The 22,643-nt window shown below is 53.9% G+C and overlaps 1 protein-coding gene across 1 annotated transcript; it reads left to right on the top strand.

The window, feature by feature from the left end:
• The first annotated feature begins 14,179 nt into the window (after positions 1–14,179).
• On the top strand, positions 14,180–22,423 carry LOC149861533 (uncharacterized). The gene is made up of 5 exons (XM_090052392.1): positions 14,180–14,916; positions 15,019–15,229; positions 15,915–16,004; positions 16,508–16,677; positions 18,026–22,423. Exons 1-5 carry the CDS (start codon positions 14,314–14,316, stop codon positions 19,415–19,417), a joined length of 2,466 nt encoding a protein of 821 aa, XP_089908518.1. The 5' UTR covers positions 14,180–14,313; the 3' UTR covers positions 19,418–22,423.
• Positions 22,424–22,643: the final 220 nt, after the last annotated feature.

Here is a 22,643-nt window from a genome sequence, read left to right as displayed (position 1 = left end):
AAGGAAATAGGGGCACAGGTGGTCTTCTCATCGATCCTTCCAGTGAGCAGGTGTGGAAGATGCCATGATACCTGCATCTAGGACATCAACTTGCAGCTTCAGGATGGTGTCTCATGGCAGGCTTCAGCTTCCTGCACCACAACCCTCACTTCAGAACAAGAGTCATGCGCGGGTGGGATGGGCTTCACCTCTCCCCCAAAGGTAAGCGTGTGTTCTCTTCTAGGTTGGCTGATCTCCTCCGGCGGGCTTTAAACTAGGCTCATCAGAGGGGGAGGAAGAAGACCAAGGGAGCCACAGAACACTGAACCAAGAGACACCCACAAGAACAGCCCAGCCAAGTCAGGCAACGAGCACAAGAAATACCCAGGTAAGAGACAGGGGCCGGATAGTCCTGGGATTGTGCGGGAGGTGCATACAGCCTCAGAAGGCCTTAAATGCCTCTACACTAATGCTCGCAGTATGGGGAACAAGCAGAAGGAACTAGCCCTCCTTCTAGCTAACACAAACCCAGACTTAGTGGGGCTCACTGAAACTTGGTGGGATCCAACACATGACTGGGCGGTGAACATCAAAGGCTATAGGCTGTACAGGCGGGATAGAACAGGGAGGAAAGGTGGGGGTGTGGCATTCTACATCAAAGAGCAACACACATCCTCTGCAAACAGCACTGGGTCTGAGGTAGAGCAGATGGAGGTGCTCTGGGTTTGTATACAAGGGAGTCAGGGGGAAAGGGACCTAACGGTGGGGGTCTACTACAGGCCACCTAACCAGGGAGAAAAACTGGACTGGGAATTCTCAGGTCAGCTCATGGAGGCAGCTAAGATGAGGGACGTGATCATCATGGGTGACCTAAACTACCCGGACATCTGCTGGGAGGAGCAGTCAGCCAGGTCTGACCGCTCACGTAGGTTCCTAGCCAAGTTACAGGACCTCCATCTAACCCAGGAGATGCACAGTCCCACCAGGCGAAAGGCCTTGTTGGACCTGGTCCAGGCAACAACCTGGTGAGGGGTCTGCGGGTGCTCGACCATCTGAGCAACAGCAACTATCGCCTACTGGAATTCACCATCTAGCGCAGGGTGGCGAAGGCCTGCAGCAAGGCAGCAGCCCTGGACTTCAGGAGAGCAGATCTCAATGAGATAAGAAAACTAATAAGGGAGGCATTGAGGTCCCGGAGGGAAGGGCAGTTGGGAGTCCAAGAAGAGTGGTTGTTCCTTAAGGAGATGATTCTCCAAGCCCAAAGCGTGACAATCCCTATGTGGATCAAAGGGGGCAAGAGGGCTCAAAAGCCCCCATGGCTCACCAAAAGCATCCACAAACACTTCAAAGCCAAAAAGGAGGCATACATCCAATGGAAGGGAGGGTCCATCACCAAGGAGGATTATACCTCCTTGGCTGGAGATTGTAGGGGGGCTGTTAGGAAGGCTAAGGCAGAGATGGAACTGGGACTAGAGACCTGGATCAAGGATAACAAGAAGTCCTTTTTTTAAATGCACAAGGGGTTAAAAGAAGGTGCCAAATAATGTGGCAGGACATGCTTGGTAATCTGGTGGTAGCGCCTGATGACAAAGCTAATCTCTTTAACAGATTCTTTGCTTCCATTTTTCTGAGCAGGGACAGGGACATCCCTCCCACTGGGGTCCAGGATGGACCCAGGGGTGGCACAGACAGGCCCCGGGTCAGTGAGGACCTAGTCAGGGAACTTCTGGAGGGACTGGATGTGTTCAAATCAGCAGGTCCTGACGATCTGCACCCCAGAGTGCTGAGGGAATTGGCAGAGGTCATTACGGGACCCCTGGCACGGCTGTACAAGCACTCGTGGTGCTCTGGTGTGGTGCCAGAGGACTGGAAAAGAGTCAATGTGGTCCCCGTTTTCAAAAAAGGGAGGAAAGAGGCCCCAGGAAACTATAGGCCCATTAGTCTTACCTCAGTCCTGAGGAAGCTCTTTGAGTAAATTATCCAGGAACACATCTGCGAGTGGCCAGCAGGGGAGATTATGCGGAGAGGCAACCAACATGGGTTCACTAGAGCCAGGTCCTGTCAGACCAACCTGGTGGCCTTCTACAACCAGGTCACAAAAGCCTTGGATGCAGGTGTTGCGGTGGATGTAGTCTTCCTGGACTTTAGGAAGGCCTTTGACACTGTGTTTCACCCTGTTCTCATTAAAAAACTGGGGAACTGTGGTGTCGACACCTACACAGTCAAACAGGTCGCTAACTGGCTGGAGGGCCGACCCAGAGAGTGGTGGTGGATGGGTCATTTTCGACCTGGAGGGATGTGGGTAGAGGGGTTCCCCAGGGCTTGGTCTTCAGTCCCACACTGTTCAGTATCTTCACTGGCGATTTGGATGAAGGGGTGAAAAGCACCTTATTCAAATTTGTGGATGACACTAAGATGTGGGGGGAGGTGGGCATGCTAGAAGGGAGGGACAGTCTACAACTAGATCTAGACAGGTTATGGGATGGGTGGATGAGAACAGGATGGGTTTCAATACGGACAAGTGCAAGGTGCTGCACCTGGGGAGGAAGAACCGGCACCATACCTACAGGCTGGGGAACTCCCTTCTCGTCAGTGCAGAGGCATAAAAGGATCTTGGAATCATCATTGACTCCAAGATGAACATGGGCCGGCAGCGTGGGGACACGGTCAGGAAGGCAACCACACCTTGTCATGCATCCACAGATGCATCTCGAGCAGGTCCAGGGGGATGATCCCCCCGCTCTACGCGGCACCGGTCAGGCTGCAGCTGGAGTACTGCGTCCAGTTCTGGGCGCCGCACTTCAGGAGGGATGTGGACAGCATGGAGAGGGTCCAGAGGAGGCCACTCGCATGATCAGGGGACAGCAGGGCAGGCCGTACTTTTTCCTGCCATGGCAGGAGGTCGGACTTGATGATCTGCTCAGGTCCGTTCTGACCCAACCTACTATGAAACATCAGTTACCGCAGCAGCCAACTGGTTTCCACAGTTAGGGGGGTTCTTTCTCCTTACCTCCCTACCCCCATAGCCAACTGGGTTACTGAGCTCTGGGAGGCTTCCTCACCTACTGTCTCCACCTTCTTGCTCTGACTGCGAGTCACTGCATTAATGTGGAGGGGTTCTATAATGTTCTCCCATGCTGCACTCATATGCTCAGGTCCCATAATATTCCTCCCCATCAGCAGGGGGGCAGGAGCATCCTCCATCGCTCCTATCCGCAGGCACATTCCCCAGCCCCTCCACTCAATGGGGAGATGTGCTACTTGTCCCTTGACTGGCTGGTGCCCCACCCCTTCTATGGTAAGGGTTTTTCCAGGAACTATATCCGATGGTGAAACAAGGTTGGCATTAATCAATGACATACAGGGCCCTGAGTCCACTTCCCTGATGATGGCTCTCCTGTGTACTCTTATCTCCTCCCTATGGGAGGCCATTAGCTCCTCTGGCTCCCAGCCGGTGTGATTGGCTGTTGGGGGAACCCCCGATTGCTGACTGGCCACTGGGGGGGCAAGTGCCCCCCTGACTCAGGAGACACCAGTTGTCCATGCCTTCCTACCTGATCTGGGTGGATTGGCCAAATCCAGGGCCACTCTGCTCTGCAAAAGGGACCTCAATCTCCCATTAAGGGACTGATTTTTCCCTTCTCCCCCCTCCCCCTTTCTGGTCCTTCCCAAAGTGGGGAGGCCTTCTGTCCAGCCCCTCCCAATTTTAGCAACAGCTGATCAGCAATGTCGACAGACTCACTGGCTGACTTGGGCTCCTTATCCCTGACTAGATGTAAAATCTCCCCAGGGCACCCAAAATAGAATTGATCTAACACCATAAGATCCAGCACCTTATCTCTGGTGTCAGCTTTGGTTCCCTCCACCCATTTAAGGAATGACTCCCACAGCTGGGCCACAAACTTGGCCATAGCCTTTTCCTGCTGTGGGGCAGCTGTGCAGAACTTCCTCCTGAAATGATCTGGACCCAATTTATACCTCTTACTCACAGCCTCTTTAAAGGCATCATAGTCCTTTACTGACCTAGTGGGCAGGCTGTTCAGGATAACAGACATGTTGCCTATTACCAGCCCAGCAATATATCTCATGACCACCTCTTTTTTTCTAAGTTCCATTGGCGCACTTGGCTTTCAAAATGACTCAAGAACACCTCTAGATCCTCTCCATCTTTGTACAGGATGAAGTCCTTGGGGGTCATTTTGTGGGGTGCAATTCAATTCATTCACTGCAGCTCAGCCTCACTCTGGCGCTGTGCCTCCTGGGCTTCAATTCTAACCCCAGCTGAAGTAGCTCAATCTCACGCTTATGCTGCTCAGCCTCATGCTTGTGCTGTGCCTCTTGGACTTCCAAGTCTCACTGGCATTGTTCGGCCTCGTGCTTGCGCTGCACCACTTGCACTTCTAGCTCCAGCTTGCGCTGTGCTTCTTGGGCTTCTAACTCTCACTTACACGGTTCGGTTTCATGCTTATGCTGTGCTGTCTGGGCTTCTAGCTCTATGGCCTAGAGGCAATTCTTCTCCTTGAGCAGTTCCAGCTCCTCGGGGCTCCTTCTCTGAAACCCAAGGGAAAGGGCTCCTTCAGCTCTCTTCCCACTCAGACCCAGGGTGGCAGGACCCGTTGGCTGTATTTCAAAGAGCGCTTACTGAAAGTGCAGGAAGACCAGCGAGTATGGCAGAAGACCAGCTTGGCTTAGCAGGGAACGCTTCAGTAAATTAAATCACAAAAAGGAAGCTTATAAAAAGTGGAAACTTGGACAAATAACCAGGGAAGAATATAAGAGCATTGCTTGGGCTTTTAGGGATGAAGTCTGGAAGGCCAAAGCACAGCTGGAGTCGCAGCTAGTAAGGAATGTGAAGGGTAGCAAGAAGGGTTTCTACAAGGATGTTGGTAGCAAGAGGAGGATTAGGGAAGGTGTGGGTTCCTTCATGAATAGGGGAGGCAACCTTGTAGCAGAGGATTCAGAAAAGGCTGAAGTCCTCAATGCCTGTTTTGCCTCGGTTTTCACTGGCAAGGTCAGCTCCAGGCAGCAGGCAGCACAGCTTGGGGAGGAGGTGAGCAGCCTTCAGCAGTGAAAGAACAGGTTAGGGACTACTCAGAAAAGCTGGACATGTACAAGTCCATGAGGCTGGACGGGATGCACCCAACAGTGCTGAAGGAGTTGGCTGATGAAATGGCAGAGCCATTAACCAGCATCTTTGAAAACCCATGGTAATCAGGAGAGGTCCCAGATGATTGGAAAATGGCAAACATAATGCCCATATTTAAGAAAGGGAAGGAGGAGGATCCAGGGAACTACAGACCAGTCGGCCTCACCTTAGTCCCTGGAAAAATCATGGAACAGATCCTCAAGGAATCAATTTCCTCAAAGCCCCTCCTGTCCTCTCACTGGGTGTCCAGTGAACTAGATTCATAGTTTTATAGTTTCATAGTTGATAGGGTCAGAAGGGACCTAAGCATATCATCTAGTTTGACCCCCTGCCATGGGCAGGAAAGGATGCTGGGGTCAAATGACCCCAACTAGGTGGCTCCCTAGACTCTTTTCAAGACCCCCAGGGTAGAAGCCAGCACCACTTCCCTTGGAAGTTGGTTCCAGATTCTAGCCGACCTGACCGTGAAGTCGCGCCTCCTGATATCTAGCCTGAATCGGCTGTTGTTCCTTGTTACCCCCAGTAGTGCTTGGGGGAACAGGGACTCTCCCATTGCCTGTTGGTCCCCCTTGGCAAGTCTATAGGTGACCACTAGATCCCCCCTCAGCCTTCTCTTGTGAAGGCTGAACAGGTTCATGTCCCGTTGCCTCTCCTCATAGGGCCTGCCCTGCTGTCCCCTGACCATGTGAGTGGCCTCCTCTGGACCCTCTCCATGCTGTCCACATCCCTCCTGAAGTGCAGTGCCCAGAACTGGACGCAGTACTCCAGCTGCGGCCTGACCAGTGCCGCGTAGAGGGGGAGGATCACCTCCCTGGACCTGCTCGAGATGCATCTGTGGATGCACGACAAGGTGCGGTTGGCCTTCCTGACCGTGTCCCCACACTGCCGGCCCATGTTTGTTTTGGCATCAACGATGACTCCAAGATCCTTTTATGCCTCTGCACTGATGAGAAGAGAGTTCCCCAGCCTGTAGGTATGGTGCTGGCTCTTCCTTCCCAGGTGCAGTACCTTGCACTTGTCAGTGTTGAAACCCAACCTAATCTTGTCCGCCCACCCCTGTAACCTGTCTAGGTCTGATTGCAGCATATGCCTCCCTTCTAACATGCCCACATCCCCCCACATCTTCGTGTCATCAGCAAATTTGAACAGGGTGCTTTTTACCCCCTCGTCCAAGTCACTGATGAAGATGTTGAAAAGTGCGGGCCCGAGGACCGAGCCCTGGGGGACCCCACTGCCCATGTCCTTCCAGGTTGAAAATGACCCGTCCACCACCACTCTCTGGGTGCGGCTCTCCAGCCAGTTAGCGACCCATCTGACTGTGTAGGTGTCGACACCAGTCTTTTAATGAGAATGGGGTGAGAGACAGCGTCAAAGGCCTTCTGAAAGTCCAGGGAAAAGCTACCTTTTATGGGGTAACCCACCAGGTCCTGGAGGCTGAGGATATATGGCACCCCATCCTCACCTTTCACTAGGGAGGCACTAGTGTGGTATTTCCCCACCACACCATCCAGTCCTAGCAGGGTATAGTTTTAGGTCATTCCTCAGGACCAGAAACCTCCTCCATCCCCATAATTTCTACCCGTAACCTCCAGGTCTTCTTAGAGGAGCAGCTCCAGCCAGGCAACATTATCCCTCTGACGCCCTACAACTGCCCACTTAACTCTGGGGGCCTGGGTTTATAGTGAGGCTGCCCAGCCCCATCCTCCAATCCAAGAGCCCTCTTGCAGTCATGTGACCACCTCATTAAGCCACACCACACCTGCTGGCTGCTCTACAGCCTGTTCAAGCCTCTAACAGTGGCAGGCACCAAGGGTGCCCTACCACACAGGGGCTGAAACCGTGGGGAGCACCTTAGCCAAGCCCAGCTGGCCCAACACCAGCCTGCTCCAATGAGCCCGCAAGTCCTGCCGTCTCCAGGGAAGAATGCAAGGCCAGGATCAGGTCAGGAGTTCCAGGGGTGGTGCAGCATGGGGGGAAGTGGGGGGACTACTGAGGCATGGGAGGAATATGCATTCTGTCCTGACCAGTGGAAGAGGACTCCCCTACATGCCAGTCACCTTCCCCAAGGCCTGCTGAACTCCCATGGTCTTGTTCCAGGTTGAAGTTTGAGAGGTCTCAGCTCCTCTTCTCCCCACCTCCCTTGCATTCCCATTCTAGCCTAGTGGGAAGTGGGGGATAATGAGCAGTGAGATGAGCTCAGCTGGCAGGATTCACAGCATGGGCAACTGGTGCCTCCTGAGTCGGGGGCGGCACTTGCCCCCCCTGCTGTGGCCAGTCAGAGACCAGGGAGGGGAGCCCCTCTGTGGCCAATCCTGCCAACCCAGAAGTGGCAGTGACATGCTGCTGGCACTTCTAGGTGGGCACGATCAGCCGCAGAGGGACCACAGGGATCGCTTCTCCTGGCGCCCCCACTCCCCAGCCGGTGCTCTCAGAGTGCTCTCGCCTGCCCCCCGCCTGGGAACACTGGCTGTCATGGTATGCACCAGTGCTCTTAGGGGGGTGCATGTGTGCCCCCTACACCTCACCACTGATTCACAGTAGCTGCCTGTAATGATCCCTACTGAAATTGATCAAAGGCCTACTATAAAACTTCTGCAATGAAGCCTGGGTAACCTCTATAAGACTCAGGCAGGATCCTATCCTACACCCCTTGTTAAGTGCACTGATCCAATTACTACAAAATCAACAAGAGCTGACCCCAAAGGTCTTCCCTTTGATTGCTTCTGGAGCTGCATTTAAGGAACTCCTCCAGCACCTAACTATTGTTGAACAACACACTGGTCATCAGTTTCTAAGCAGCTTTTCTTTCAGCAATATATCAGCCCTTCCTGGTTCCTTGTCTTGCTTTCACCTTGATCCATGCTTTCAGCCTCTAGATTCACCCTGTACATCTGCTTTCTGACTGCTGAACCCTGGTTTGGCTACTCCTGTATTTCACTTTGCGGATTTTCCTTGGACTTGTTAACTGTTTCCCAGCCCCACAACATGGCTTGGCATTTTGGCACCTGACTTGTGGATTCTGATGACTACTCCTTCAACCCCCAGCCCCACGGCTGACACTAACAACCCACTCTCACTCTCTGTCTTGCTTCAGGATTCTAGTTTAATTTCATTCTGGTGTTCCCCTAACAACCAATGAGATTGTCTCTCTATACCCTGAATTAAATTCAGATACATGTGTTCCTAGCATGGGCGACTGGTGCTGCCTTAGTCGGGGGGGGGGCACATGTCCCCCGAGCAACCAGTCAATGACCGGGGGGGGCGGGGTGTCCCCCCCACAGCTGGAGCTCCCACAGTGCTCCCACTCCCCAGCCAGCACTCGCAGGGCGGGGCACTGGGTCTCCCCCCTATTCCCCTGCCCATTGCCTAAGCAGCAAGTGTGGCCATTGACCCCTGTGCACCCCCTACATGTTGTGGCGGGCCAGTAGGGGGCGCTTCTGCGTTGAGCCACCCACCTTACTGCGCCCAACCACCTTCCAGGCTCCGAGTGCCTCCCTGGGGGCACCTCACGTCCGGCTCTCCCCCTCCCTGGAACATACTCGCTAGCCCGGGAGTAACATAAGCTGCCACCACCCCAAGGGGGGACTCTCTTAAGCTCTGTGTCCTTGGGGAAACACAGGTCTAATAGTCCTATGGGTACTCGACCCAGTATGAGCACTTGGGGCATTTCCCCAAGTCAGGGGCCAAAAAGGAAAGTCCCTCTTAATCCACAGACCTAAGGGGCCTCTTAGGCATAGTTTAGACCCACCCCTCAATAAGTCTCCTACCCCGGTCACTAAGGAGAACTGTATTGATCGCAGGTGTAGGGTGAAAATCAGGTACAAGATAGAGCAATATCATAGGAATCCCATCAAGCAAAACAGTCTGGCTGAGATAACCTTTTGATCACACATCCCAATTACTGCCAGCTAGATATCTAACCAGGTCTCGAGTAGCTTACTCACAAGCATCATCCCGAGGCTGTTGGAGATCCCCTCTGGAGGCAGGCTGTTCCTAGGTCATGACTTATGGGGGAGAGAGCCAGTTTCAGATGGTTAAAGCGCCTCTCCATGTCTGAGTCCCCCGCATGGCTGCTGCCCCCTACTCCCAGGCAGTCTTAACTTATATATCCCCTTTGACCTCGTTCACCTGGTCCAGTGGAGGCCAGCTCCTGTTGGCTGTTGGCCAACCAATTTCAAATACATCACTAGTTGCCGGGCAGACTCTAGCCCACCAGGTAGATGCCCCTCACCCAGGTAGCTGATACCAGTCACCTAGGCAGAGGGAGCAGGTCCCGCCTCCCTCAGGAATGTATCCATCTCAGGTTACCCAAAGAGATAGGGTAAAGGTGTGTCTCCTCTGCTGGGCCCATCCTCATCACATTGTCACAGGGCAGAGATTTTGGGGAGAAACAAAGGTGGCTTCCTGCCACACATGTCACCACTGGTTTCTAGAACAGATGAGAGCTTACATGGCACAGGTTTGAGGTTGTACTGACAAATAGAGAGGAATCTACTCATCTTACTTTCTGATCATTCAACACTGTAAAAAAGTGCACTAACTGTGAAAACCAGAAAGGAACTTCTTAAGTGAGACATATTTAGACTTTGCAGATGGTTCGGGCTGCACATCAAGGTGTCAGCTGTGGGGATAGGGTGGCTGTCATAGAGGACAGTCCTGTTGTCCTCTGTCCTCTATTGATATGACACCTGGCACCTTTATGTCCTCTATTTATATCTTCAAGAGAAAAATAGAGGACATAAAAGCATCTGGTGTTGTATCAATAGACAACAGAGTAGCAGAAAACCAGAATGTCGTCTATGGCCGCCACCCTATGTAGGGAGAAGGAAACAGCCACGGTGAGTTTGGCCTCTATGTCCACCCTTGTTGTGATTCCAAAAAGGTCTTTCATTTTTTACAAAAAGAAAAAAGTAAAAAAGGCACTACTGGGATTTTAAGCCCTACTAGGCACATGTTTTAACCAATTAAATTACAACTTGCTTCCACACACATGCCTTCCAAAACCGCCTTTCCTTACATATGCCTCCACTCATCCCACTGGAGTGAAAAGCTCCAATTTACTCAGGGAATTGCAGCAGAAAAGTCTCTCACAGGTGATGGAAGGTGGTGGGGTACAGGAATCCTTCACAGACCTGACCCAGGCTTCAGATTCACATCTCTCTCTTGTACCCACAGGGAGCTGAAGTGATACTAATTCTGACCTGTCAGCTGCACACTACCTCCCAGCAGGTCCCTGGAGCCTCTTCTTGTTTAGAGGCGATCTTCTCACAGGCATCTGCTCATGACACTGCCTCCTAAATCCACACTAGCAAGCACAGTCAATGCCTGGGGTAGGTCCTGCATGTTCACTATGCCTTTTGCCAAAAAGCTTGGTTTGAATTCCAGGGTGGTGCCTTTCATGTGATTTGATGGAGGATCGAATGTCAGGTCCAACTTCATGTGAGCGTGTCATCACAAAAGGCATCAGGAACTTCACTGTGTGATTTCATTGGGTCATAAAACCACGTACCCAGGGCAGCAGCAAAGATTGCAATCTGGGCATCAAGGGAGAAACATTGTTTAATCCTCACTCAAGGGAGTAGCTGAGGGCTGTTATTGCCAGGTAACAACTTGCAGAGCCCAGAAATACTGCCTAGCACAGGGGCAGGCAATTATTTTGGGCAGAGGGCCTCTTACCAAGTTTTGGCAAGCTGTTGAGGGCCATATATTCCTCTCCAGAGCAGGGAAGCAGGAACAGTCCCATGGTCCCAGGCCAGAAACCTCTGTTAGGCAGGGGTTTCTAGGGGGGGGAGGGCTGGGCAGACCTTGCTGCTGGGTCCTGCCCCCATTTTCCTCTGGGTGCTACTGCCCCTGTCTCCTGTCATTTTGACGGGTAGCTAGGAGCAAATAAATATTAATTTTCTAATTTTTTTAGGGGCCGTGCAGGCCAGATAGAATGGCCTGGTGAGCTGGATCCAGCCTCTGGGCCATATCTTGCCCACCCCTGGCCTAGCAACTCTTCACCTGACTGTTCCCGTGAGGGATGGTTGTCTTCATTAGCACAGGTGGGGGGGGGGTTTCTGACGAACCCAGCTGATTCATATGAAGCCTTATGTCTCTCTGAACCAGGTAGTTTATAATGTACCACCCTGGCCTGCTTTCTGTCAGTCTAATCAAGCAGTCATGCCATCAAACACTGTACCTGTATGACAGCTTCTCATTGGTGCTTATTTGCATACCATATGCAAGAACGGATTATGGGGATGGTGTTCCATATCTGCATGTCCTCCACTTGTAGCCATGGGCAAGAAAGTGAAAATCTCTTGTGTGCTTCTTTTCACAGTGACAATATGTTCTAACTGCTTTTAACAGCTTGAATAGGAGATGCCATGGGAGCCAGGCTTGAGTGAACCTGCTCTGCCTTTTAAAATTGTGATGCTGATATTCGGATTAATGTTCTGCTTGCTAGATACAAAAGAGCCGAGATCCTTGAGACTGCCCAAGGTCTAAAACAGTGAACTTATTTCTGCAAGCAGAACATGAAAAAAAATCCCCTTCAGCAGCATGGAAGAGTAGCTTTAGAGCAGTGCTCCCACACGGTGATAATTAGCACACTGATGATGAGCAACAGCAGAGTGGCTCCAGTTGTCGGCAGGGCCAACAAAACAAATTGAGGCATGCTGTCCATAGCACCAGCTGTGGAGAAGTGTCCTTTCAACCGCAATGGTGAGACAGAAAAGTTCCGGGTAGCAGCTTCACTGCCTCTGCTGATTACACTGTTTGTCTTGCATGGACCTAAGAAAGACCCTGAACACAATGGTTGTGCGAAATGGTCACTAGAGGGTTGAGTGCTATTTAAGACTGTTTCCAAAATGTTTTGTTTTTATTCTATTTCCTCTTCTCCCCAAAGAGTAACTGCTCTTCTATATAAATATTGCCTATGGGTGAAGTTTGTTCACATTGGAAATCATGAGCAGAGATTACTTCCTCCCCAGCTGCCTGCTGATTGTTTGACGTACCTTGAAAAGGCATAGCCTGGCTTTCTTCAGGAGCCTAGGTGGCACAGAGTGGGCTCAAACGTTTTGGCCTGCTGACTACTGTCTGCCAGCAATGTTACTTCACTTGAGGTTCCCCTGCCTCGACCACTTCCTGCCATAGCCTGCCATCATACTGCATCTTCTTCCCATCCGTGTCTCATCTCCTTGAGCTGTTGGACAGGGACCTGGGCCTTTGCAGATGTGCCCTCCTCCTGGGCTCCTGTGGAAGAGTCTGGCGCTTTAGCGCAGTACTCTTCCAACCACGGCTTGTGCCACCCATGCCTGCTCCGTACAAGGACACATTCAGGGGTGAGAAGATTTCCTGGTGCTTGAGAGAGAGCTCCAGTGTCAGCAAGTGCTTCTTGGGGGATCATCTTGTTTGAGAGTACAAGAGCAGTGGCGGGTGGTAGGATTTTGGAAGAGAGCAGGTGAGGTCTCTGTCTCCACTTCCAGGGACCGTGGGGGAATTTGGGTGGCCTGGGCCAGCCAGCGATGCCTCCGTCTGACCCAGAAGCGGTCCTCCAGAAGAGCGGGAAGGAAGAGCTGTGGGCGCCCAGCACACCAGGGCAATGGGAGGAGGCAGGCCAGACCAACCCTCGCTGCTCACCTGCCATCTCATCTCCTGTTAGCGGAGGGCTGTGCCACCGTGTCTGTCCTAGCACACCCCGTGATGGGCTGGCAGCCATGTCAGGTAACGGCATGGATCAGCCCCACCTGCAGCTGCATGCCAGAGAAAGAGGCCTCGCATGGGCTGCAGGCCCAAGGACCAGCTTGAAGCACTAAGGGGTGGCCTGCGTGACTGGAGATGCTTGAGCTTGGTAGCCCAGCTTAGTGGCAAAAAGCAGCTTTGGTCCTGACCAAACGCGGGCAGAGGCTAGTAGGGAAAGGCAAGGCTGGGAGCTGCCCCTCCACCTGTGGGCTGTGGGGAGGCTGGCAGTCCACTGGGGGAAGCTGGTATATCCTCCTGAACTGCAAAAGCAAGAGATGCCCAGGGGAAAGAGGAGGCAGCTGTCAGGAGCAGGACTTGAACCCATATCCTTTCACCTGCCAACCAATCCCAATGGCCTCTGGCTCAGGGAAATCTGTAGCAGGACAGGGGCCTGGGGTTAACTGTGCACAAGCCAGCCAAAACTCACTGAGCAAACCCATCTCCACAATGCCCGGGCCATGCTTGGGCACAAAGGCCTCCAAGTAGATATGCCGGGGGGGGTGACTGGAACACAATAACTGATGGCTACCAAGGTAGCGCTACAAGGCACAGGCCAGATAAGTGATCTTTGTGCTAGGTGCTGCACACATGTGATGACAATGACCAGGGCACCTCACCCTGGCTGCTGCCAGCTCGGAGCCCTCTCCCACCCCAACCAGGTAGCTCTACAGAGTTGGGTCCTATTCTGCCAGAGATGGAAGAAACTGAGGTTTAATCGTCTCACTACAAATGCAGGACAGCCACTCCGAAACTCAGCCCCAGGCCATGCCCAGCATGGAGCAAATTACCCGACCCAGCTGGGGCAGAGACTCCTCTGGGGCACAAAGTGGCTTGTCCTTTGGCATGCCTCTGCTAGGGGCATTTCTGTAGGATGGGCCTGTGACTATTTCTGCCAGGAAGCAAGATGTTTCTAATTGCCCCTGTGGACACCATCTTCTCTGAGGCCACATCAGCCTTCCCACACACTGCGACCTGGGGACAAGGCAAACATGTCACTGGAAACAGGGAGAGATGGGGAGAGGGAGCATCCTCCAGACACCTGGAGACGGGGATGACCATGGTGAAAAGCTCTCTCCGGAAGCTTCCTCTCCTCCGCCTGCCCCTGCTGAAACCCCTGGACCACGGCTCCTGCCTTGGCATGGGTCTCCATGCCGCATCCTTACTCCCAGCTCTGCCGGGACCTGCTCCGGCTGGTGCTGGCAGAGCTGCAGCAGGTGGCTGCAAACCTCTCATGGCCACTCAGGCCGCCTGCAAGTGGAAGATCCTGATTTGCTGCACCATATCCCTGGCTGTCCCCTAGCGCCCCCGCTTCCCGCCCGCGTCCGTGCCCGTGCCCGGGCGGGGCGGCGTTTCCTCCCCGCCCCCTTCATCCTGCGCGTGCGGCGGCTGCGCCAGGCCCCGCCCCCCGGCGGCCACGGGCACGGGCGGGTCTCGGCGCGGCGCGGGGGTTGCGTCCCGCGTGGATGCTGCGGGGACGGCCGGGGCCGGGTCTGGCCCCGCGAGGCGAGATCTGCGCCGCCTCCTTCGCCGCAGCCAGGCCGGGCCCGAGCCGGCAGCGCTCGCCGTGCGGCGGGGGGAGCCGTGTCCCGGGGCAGGAGATGTCTGCGGCGCCGGAGCCCGCGGCAGCCGCGCGCCTCCCCCCCGCGGCCCCGGGGCAGCCCGAGGGGGCGCCGGCGCGGCGGGAGCCGGGGGGGGGCCGGGCAGGCCCGGAGGCGGCGGGCGCAGGCGCGGGCCTCACCCCGGCCGGCCCCGGCGGGGCGGCCCCGGGCCACGACCCCCGCGGCCCCGAGACGTGGCGCCGGCGCTTCCGGGCCCTCCGCTACCGGGAGGCGGCGGGGCCGCGGGAGGCGTGCAGCCGCCTGCGGGAGCTGTGCCGGGGCTGGCTGGAGCCGCAGCGCCGCAGCCCGGAGCAGGTGCTGGAGCTGGTGGTGCTGGAGCAGTTCCTGGCCATCCTGCCGCGGGGCATGCGGAGCTGGGAGTGGGGGCGCGGCGTGGAGACCTGCGCCCAGGCCGTGGCCCTGGCCGAGGGGCTGCAGGCGGGGCGGGCGGAGGCCGAGAAGCTGCAGGTGAGGGGGTTCGTTTCACCCCAGTCCGCGGTGCTGCCTGGTCCTTCCTGCCCCGTCTCCCCCGTTCCTGGCTCCCCAGCAACGTACTTGTCTCGTCCCCAGGTCATTGTGAGCGTGAAGGTTGAGGAGGATTTCTCAGACAAGATCCAACCTCCTGGGGCATCGCAGGAACCTGGTGATTGCTGGCCAGAGCAGCCGGAGGCCTGTCCTGGGGGCAGGCCTCTGGAGGAGACCGGACAGCGGGAGACCTCTGGGCCTCCGGATGCGACACCTCATGTCCCCAAAGAGGAGCCCCTGCCCGACCAGATGTCAGGTGCTTACCGACTTACTTGATGTATAGGCTTAATGTGGTTTGATACCCACGGAGCAACAGTTGTCCCCTCCCGCCACCCCATTATTAGGTTTAGCTATTGGGTATAGATTAGTTGATTCTGGGGGACAACTAAGGAAAACAGGGACAGGAGTGAGGTCTTAGGTTTAAAACAAGTGCTGTAAGGTGGACCACCTAGCCATGCGCACCGTACAGTGCAACACTCAGTCTTAAGATGCCAGAGAAGCTGGTGGCAGGTCAAGTACTGGATGTCGGCCAGGGAATGGGTCCAAGTGCCTGAATAGCTGTGCAGCCTTCAGGATGAAAAGCTCAAATGTCTGCCCCTGCCAGTGACAGGGTGGCAATATATGTAAGCAGTGGCTGGGGTAGGACAAAACTGATCTCGGTGGTGGGCAGCACCCAGGCTGGGCTGGGGGAGGAGGGGGGATGACTCTTCTCATTGCAAGTGTGCACTTCTAGCAGAAAGAGGCTTTATCCTGGTTGGGCCCTGTAGCGCTACCATGGTAACAATCAATTATTTAATTGATTATCAGTGTTGTAATGAGCCCTTTCTCATGCTCCTAGGAGCCCAATAAAAGGCTGGTGCTGGTGTCAGGGCAGTGGGTTTTTTCCAGTGACATCTGCCTGGTTTGTTTACAGTTAAACCCAGGCCTCTGTCCTGTTCCAGGTTCCCCTAAAGCAGAGGAGACCTGGGACTGGTCAGCGGATGGAAGTTCCTCAGGCTGGCGCCCTGGACAAAACCCTTCCCCAGGAGCAGGTAAGAAGTGGTGGTTTTTCACTTTGTAGCAGCAGGAGGCACTATCCATCAGTGGAGAAATCTCTGCCAGACTTTTTTGATAGATTCAGTGCTCCCACAGGTCAGCTGTTCTTGTTCTCCCGTGCCCCAGAAACATTTCACATATCCTGGAGCAGACTGACCTTGCATGTCCCCTCCTCCTCCCTTTAACATGCCATGGTGACATTGCACCAGCGTCCCTTGCGCGTCTCTCCCAGGGAGCGATGTCCCTGCAGGTTCTGACACAGTGTTTTAGTCACCACCCTGCACTGGGACAGGGGTTGGGATCTCATGTCTATTTTTGTGCCTGTGGAAGTCTATTAACAAGGGCTCTGGGAGTATAAGTTTTCCTTCTTCCCACTCTTCCACACACTGAAGCCTCCAACTGCTTTCATCCCAGGCCGGTACAGGAGATTAGCAGGGCTTTCCCATGCCAGCGGCACGAGGCTAACCTGTGCACTCTCTTCCCCACCCTGCACACACAGGGACCTTTAGTAGAGCTGATGAGCAGCCTTCTGAGGAGGGGCCTGTAATCGTGGAGCTGCAAAGGACTTCTTCCCCAGGGAGAACTGGAGAGAGGGCCTCCCTGATGCCTGACCCAGGCCAACTGGAGAAGGGGGAGGGCAGGCCTCCAAAGCAGGGAGAGAGCTTGGAGGTAAGTAAAGCAGCAGGTTCATTTTGGGGTGAGACTGAAGCTGGGGCAGAAGTGAGGAGGAGCCAGGGGTGCAGGGAAGAATTTTGGATAGTGGAGAGACCTGAAGAGTGACAAGAGGAAGCTTTACTGGTGACAGAGGCTGCAACCACACCACGCTGGGAATGGCAGGACCTCGCTCCCAAGTACAGGCAGCCAGGGTTGCTTGCACTGGAAGGCCTGGCCAGAGTCCATGGAGCCAGACCTCCCTCTACCTCTAGAAGCGCTGCCTCAGCTGCCCGGACCTGAAAACCAACTAAGAGCCCTCTGGGTACACTATGACACGCTGCCAGCACCAGGAAGTGTGAAGCAATGGTCTCTACAGCTGAACGCAGAAAGTGCCTTCTAGCCTGGCCTAGACTGCGGAGCAGAGAGAGTCTCTGCAGTTGATGCCAGCAGTGTCTTTCCAGCCCAGCAATTGCCTGGACAGCCTTATGGGCGTGCAGTTTGGTAGGAGCGAGGGGCACAACTGGCTGATAGACATCTGTGTTAATCTGAAGCCATGAAGAGGACAGGATAAATTTGCACCTTACAAACTAAGTGAAAGTTAGCGAAAGTTTTTGCAAGCCCAAGGTCACTTGTCAGATGCAATGAAAGGACACAAACAGGACAGATTATCAAATAGAGAGAGACTTTTAAATACCAAATACGGAGCAGGGGAGGGAGATGGGAGTTGGGACACTGGTGGGAGAGAGGAACGTAATAAAGACAACCACGCAAAAAGGGGGACATCAAAGCCAATCTTCGTAATCAGATAAAAATCCATAGTCTGTATTTAAACTGTACTTAACACAATCCAGCCTGTGGGTGATTTCATGTTGCCCAATTCCATGTTCAAATTTTGTTTTTAAAGTATTTTGGTTTAAGAACAGCTACTCTGAGGCCAGTAATGGAAAGTCCAGGGAGGTTAAAGCATTGTGCCACAAGCCTCTGTGTCTTCCTCGACCTGATGTTGGATCAGGGTTAGTTCAGTCATTCATGTAGGGATTGCACCATCTGACAGTGTAGATAGGAGAGGGGCGTTGTAAGCAGGGATCAATGTATATGAGAATGGTAGATTTGAAGGTAAGTGGTCCTCAGCTGCTGTAAACCATATTATTTGGCTCATATGTGGATGATGTGGTGTGTATTAAGGAGGGAGCACAGTTTGCCTCAGGGTCCATTGCAAGGCCTGGTGTCTTGCTGAGAATGGGAGCTAGGTTGCTTGTTGTTGAGGGTGGGGGCTGCCTGTTAGCCAGACTGGTTTGTCCTCCGTCAGTTCTGCTGTGTCATACATGGTAAAACCTTCACCCATTTCTCCTCCCTGGTTTAGCACTGGAGCATCCACTTAGGGAGGAAGACACACGGCTGCACCAAGTGCAGGAAGAACATGATGTGTTGGCAAGGCCTGTCCCTGTCCCAGCACCAGTGTGTCCAGAGGAGGGAGCTGCCAAACCGTGGCACCAAGAATGTGAAGAACTTCAGACAGCCCTCCAACCTGGTCAGGCACAGGCTTGTGCACATAAGGGAAAAGCCATATCATCAGCACTGTGAGTATGGTAAGAGCTTGAACTGCTCCTCCAACCTCGTCAAATGCCAGCTCATACACGCAGAGCAGAAGCCACATCAGTGCTTTGAGTGTGGGAAGAGCTTCACCCAGTCCTCCCATCTGGATGAGCACCAGTGCGCCCACACCAGGGAGAAGCCACATCAGTGCTATGAGTGTGGGAAGAGCTTCACACAGTCCTCCAGTCTGGCCAAACATCAGCGCATCCACACAGGAGAGAGGCTATATCTGTGCTCTGTGTGTGGGAAGAGCTTTACCCAGTCCTCCCACCTGACCCAACACCAGTACAGCCACATGGAGGAAAAGCCACATCGGTGCTCTGAGTGTGGGAAAAGCTTCACTTCCTTTTCCCACCTGTCACAGCACCAGCTCATCCACACAAGGGAGAGGACCCATCAGTGCTCAGAGTGTGGGAAAAGCTTCACCCACTCCTCTTACCTGGCCCAGCACCAGCGCATCCACACAGGGGAGAAGCCATATCACTGCTCTGTGTGTGGGAAATGCTTCACCCACTCCTCGAGCTTGGCCCAGCACCAGCGCATCCACACAGGGGAGAGGCCATATCTGTGTTCTGTGTGTGGGCAGAGCTTTACCAAATCCTCCCACCTGGCCCAGCACAAGCGTGTCCACACAGGGGAGAAGCCACATCAGTGCTCTGAGTGTGGTAAGAGCTTCATCTGCTCTTCCCACCTGGCACAGCACCAGCGCATCCACACAGGAGAGAGGCCACATCAGTGCTCTGACTGTGGGAAGAGCTTCTCCCAGTCTTATTACTTGGCCCAGCACCAGCGCATCCACACAGGGGAGAAGCCACATCAGTGCTCGGAGTGTGGGAAGAGCTTCTCCCGATCTTACTACTTGGCCCAGCACCAGCGCATCCACACAGGGGAGAAGCCACATCAGTGCTCCGAGTGCGGGAAGAGCTTCACCCGGTCCTCCACCCTGGACCAGCACAAACGCATCCACACGGGGGAGAAGCCACATCAGTGCTCTGAGTGTGGGAAAAGCTTCACCCACTCTTCCAGCCTGGCTCGGCACCAGCGTATCCATACAGTGGAGAAGCCACATCAGTGCTCTGAGTGTGGAAAAAGCTTCCCCCAGCTGTCCAGCTTGGCCCAGCACCAGCTTATCCACACAGGAGAGAGATCACATAAGTGATCTGAGTGTGGGAAGTACTTTTCCTAACCCTGTTACTTGGCCCAGCACCAGCTTATCCACACAGGGGAGAAGCTATATCATTGCTCTGAGTGTGGGAAGAGCTTTACCCAGTCCTGCCACCTGGGCCAACACCAGCACATCCACATGAGGGAGAAGCCACATCAGTGCTCAGATTTTGGGAAAAGCTTCACCTGCTTTTCTTACCTTGCACAGCACCAGTTCATCCACACAGGTGAGAGGCCACATCAGTGCTTGGAGTTTGGGAAGAGAGTCTCCCAATCTTATTACTTGGCTCAGCACCAGCACACCCCCACATGGCAGAAACCACATTAGTGCTCGGGGTGTAGCAAAAGCTTTACTCAGTCTTGCAGCCTGGCCCAGTACAAGTGAATCTACACAAGAGAGAAGCCATGTCACTACTGGAAAAAGCTACATCAACTCTTCCAGCTTGGCTGACACCAGTGCACCCACACCTGGGAGTATCCATAATTCTGTTGGCAATACAGAAAGGGATTGGGTGTGCCTAACTGCTCAGGACCCACCAGTGGCTGCATTCAGGAAAGCTGACTCATGCTGGTGCACTGCATAAAATTCACCCAACCCTCAACCCACATATGGTGTAGCAGAACCCGAAGGACCCAGAGATGGGTCCCCAAGGTTTGATTGAGGGGAGGAACTAAGAGGAAACACCTCAGGCAGAGGCCAGCCGAGGAAGCAGCGAGGAGACGATCTTTGCATCCGCCTTGGAGCATGTGCATTCCCCATCGTTCTCTAGAAGTCTAAAACCCATCCATTCTTCCTGGAGGGGGGAAGAAGTACCTTCAGAACAGGGTGCCCTCCCCAAGACACACATCGCTAAATGATACCCAGAGATGGTCCTTGGCCACCTTCCAGCTTTGTCCTCCCTCCTGTTCCCAGGTTTCTGGTATGTGAGGCTCTTGAGATGTAGGAAAGAGAACATTTATGGCTGGGGAAGCGTTCCCTGCTCCTCACCCTGACCTCGCCTTTCTTCTCCGCTACATCAACCTTCTTCGCCTGCTCATGCCCATCAGGTGTCTGTAAGGAGCTGCTAGTGCAACCCTGAGCCCAGTTTTGCAGGTTTTGCTTTGCAGCCTCTCTCCAAAAGTGCACTGCTGGCTGCCTGCTCCCCCTGTCCTTCCCTTCATTTCATTCTCTGTAATGCGTTCTCTAGTAAAGCCCGAAAACTGAAGTTGATATCCTTGTGGTTAGTCTCTGTGTCCTCTCCGGAGCTCTGTAACGGGAACAGACCAGGGCCCAGTCTTCTTTCCAGGGCAGATCTCTCTGTGACTTCCTACCCCTTCCCTTTCCAGAGGGTTTACTGCAATCCAGGGGTTCTTGGTAAGCATTGGTAGCAGTTCATCACACTCAAGACCTCACTCCTATGTCTTGCTGTGCAGCCAGGATCCTGGCCTTTTGAAGGAACATCTGGTCAGGGGTCAGTGGAGTCTCTTTTTGGGGTGAAATGGGGCAGCAGAAGTAAAGGAGGTGCCGCGTGCGGGAGGTCTTTCCGCTCCTGTGGAAGGGTAGGGAAAGTATGAAGACATCTGGGTGAAATGCAGTGTTGTAATTTTTCACTGTCAATACTAAGGCCTCTCTGCTAATGCCAAAGCCATTTGGCTCCATGATTATTGTGGAGACACATGTCCTGCTGCTTGCTGCCCCAGAGACCCCTGCTACCCCCAAGGCACCCAGCCCCTGCAAGGAGATGCTGGCTCCACCACTGCTAACTCCAGGGAGGGAGAAGCACAGGAATGGAGCCCTTCCAATATATAGAAGCCAGGGAAGTGTGTTCAGACAGAGGTAGCTTGGCGTGTATCCTCAGTTCTGCCGCTGAGAGAGGTGCCTGGGGTTGCTCCCAGCCCAGGCAAGAAGCAGGAGGGGCATGATCCAGACTGCAGCCCTGGGTGCTGAGGTTGCAGAGGTCAGAGACAGCAGCCAACAAAGCACAGCCTTCCCAGCAAGAGCAACTTTGCCTCCCTAGGGGTAGGAGCAGGACATAAGATTTCTGAGCAGGCCCTAGCCATGACCAGAGACAGCAGTGGGGAGCAAAGCCTTTGTCATAGGGGCTGTGGAGGGACACAAGAAGGCTGCTCAGGGTCCTGGTGTTTTTGCCACTGTCCCTGGGGAAGCGACTGCCCCATGCTCTGCCATTGCTGGAATTGATCACACCTGGTGGCTCATTTCACTGTTTGGGACACACAGGCCGTGGTCTTTCCATCTCTTATCAGGTCCTGGGGATGGAGAGAGCAGGAAAATGCTGAGGGATGCAGGCTTCAGGAAGACTCATGGGCATCAGGAGTGATGTCGGGACTAGGGAAAGACCTCCCTTCTTCTTGGGATGTCCCTGCTGATTTTCTGCTCTGTACTGTCCCTTGCAGACGCCTTTCTGAACCCCCCTGCCTTCTGGGAAATATTCTGTATGGGTTTCCTTGCTCCTTCCTTGGCCAATGTGAGGGGTGTCTTATTGTGAACAGTTTGTTCTAGTCCCAGTCACAAACTCAAATGTGTCTGTGACCAGACAGGAGTCCTGGTCAGAGTCAGTCTTAGAGCTCAGGGGACAGGACACCTCAGAAATGGGAAGAGCCAAGTAATTATTGAACTGCTGTGCCAAATACTTCAGACTGCAGTTGGACAGAAAATGCCAACTAGTGGTATCTGGTGTGCAGAATTTTGAAAATGCCTTTTAAGTTTCTGAATTTCCACAAAAAATCTTCTGACAGAAATAGTAAAAGAGAAACCCTCCTGTTTCCTGCTGTTCCCACACAGTATGGGGATCCACTTTGTATTGGGAACCTGCTGCTCCTCTTGCCATAGGACTTCTCCAGTCCTCCCACTGGCTATCAGAGACTCCTTTTCCACTTGGGTACAGGGCCCCCCCTAACTCCCCTCCATTGGCATTAGGGGGTTCTCTGCCTCATTTCTGGGATGGGAAGGGCAGGGGGGCTGCATTAAGTCAGGGGGATCAGGGGGCTGAGGTCAAAGAAGCTGGTGGAGAAGGATTGGGATGGGGCTCAAGGGGATTGGGGCTGAGGTTGGAGTGAGGGGAGCTAGGAGGGGGATCACGGAAGCTGTACCGGGAGATCCAGTGGGTCAGGGGTCGGGGTGATGGTCAGGAGGGCACTGGAATTGAGGACAGAGATCGGGGGGGTGGATGGAAGTAGGGCTGGTGGAGGGGCTGTGGGAAGTAGCAGGAGCATGGGGAGCA

The sequence above is a fragment of the Crocodylus siamensis genome, chromosome 6 (assembly GCF_052110815.1).
Source record: "Crocodylus siamensis isolate JL-2025a chromosome 6, ASM5211081v1, whole genome shotgun sequence".
Taxonomy (NCBI): Eukaryota; Metazoa; Chordata; order Crocodylia; family Crocodylidae; genus Crocodylus; species Crocodylus siamensis.
This window is presented reverse-complemented; position numbering and strand designations above follow the sequence as displayed.

Excerpts from the sequence above, each read along its gene's own strand:
- LOC149861533 (XM_090052392.1), top strand. The coding sequence starts at position 14,314 with ATGCTGCGGGGACGGCCGGGGCCGGGTCTGGCCCCGCGAGGCGAGATC. Across the intron at positions 15,230-15,914 it reads CCTGCCCGACCAGATGTCAG|GTTCCCCTAAAGCAGAGGAG; the intron begins GTGCTTACCGAC and ends GTCCTGTTCCAG. Across the intron at positions 16,678-18,025 it reads AGCAGGGAGAGAGCTTGGAG|CACTGGAGCATCCACTTAGG; the intron begins GTAAGTAAAGCA and ends TCCCTGGTTTAG.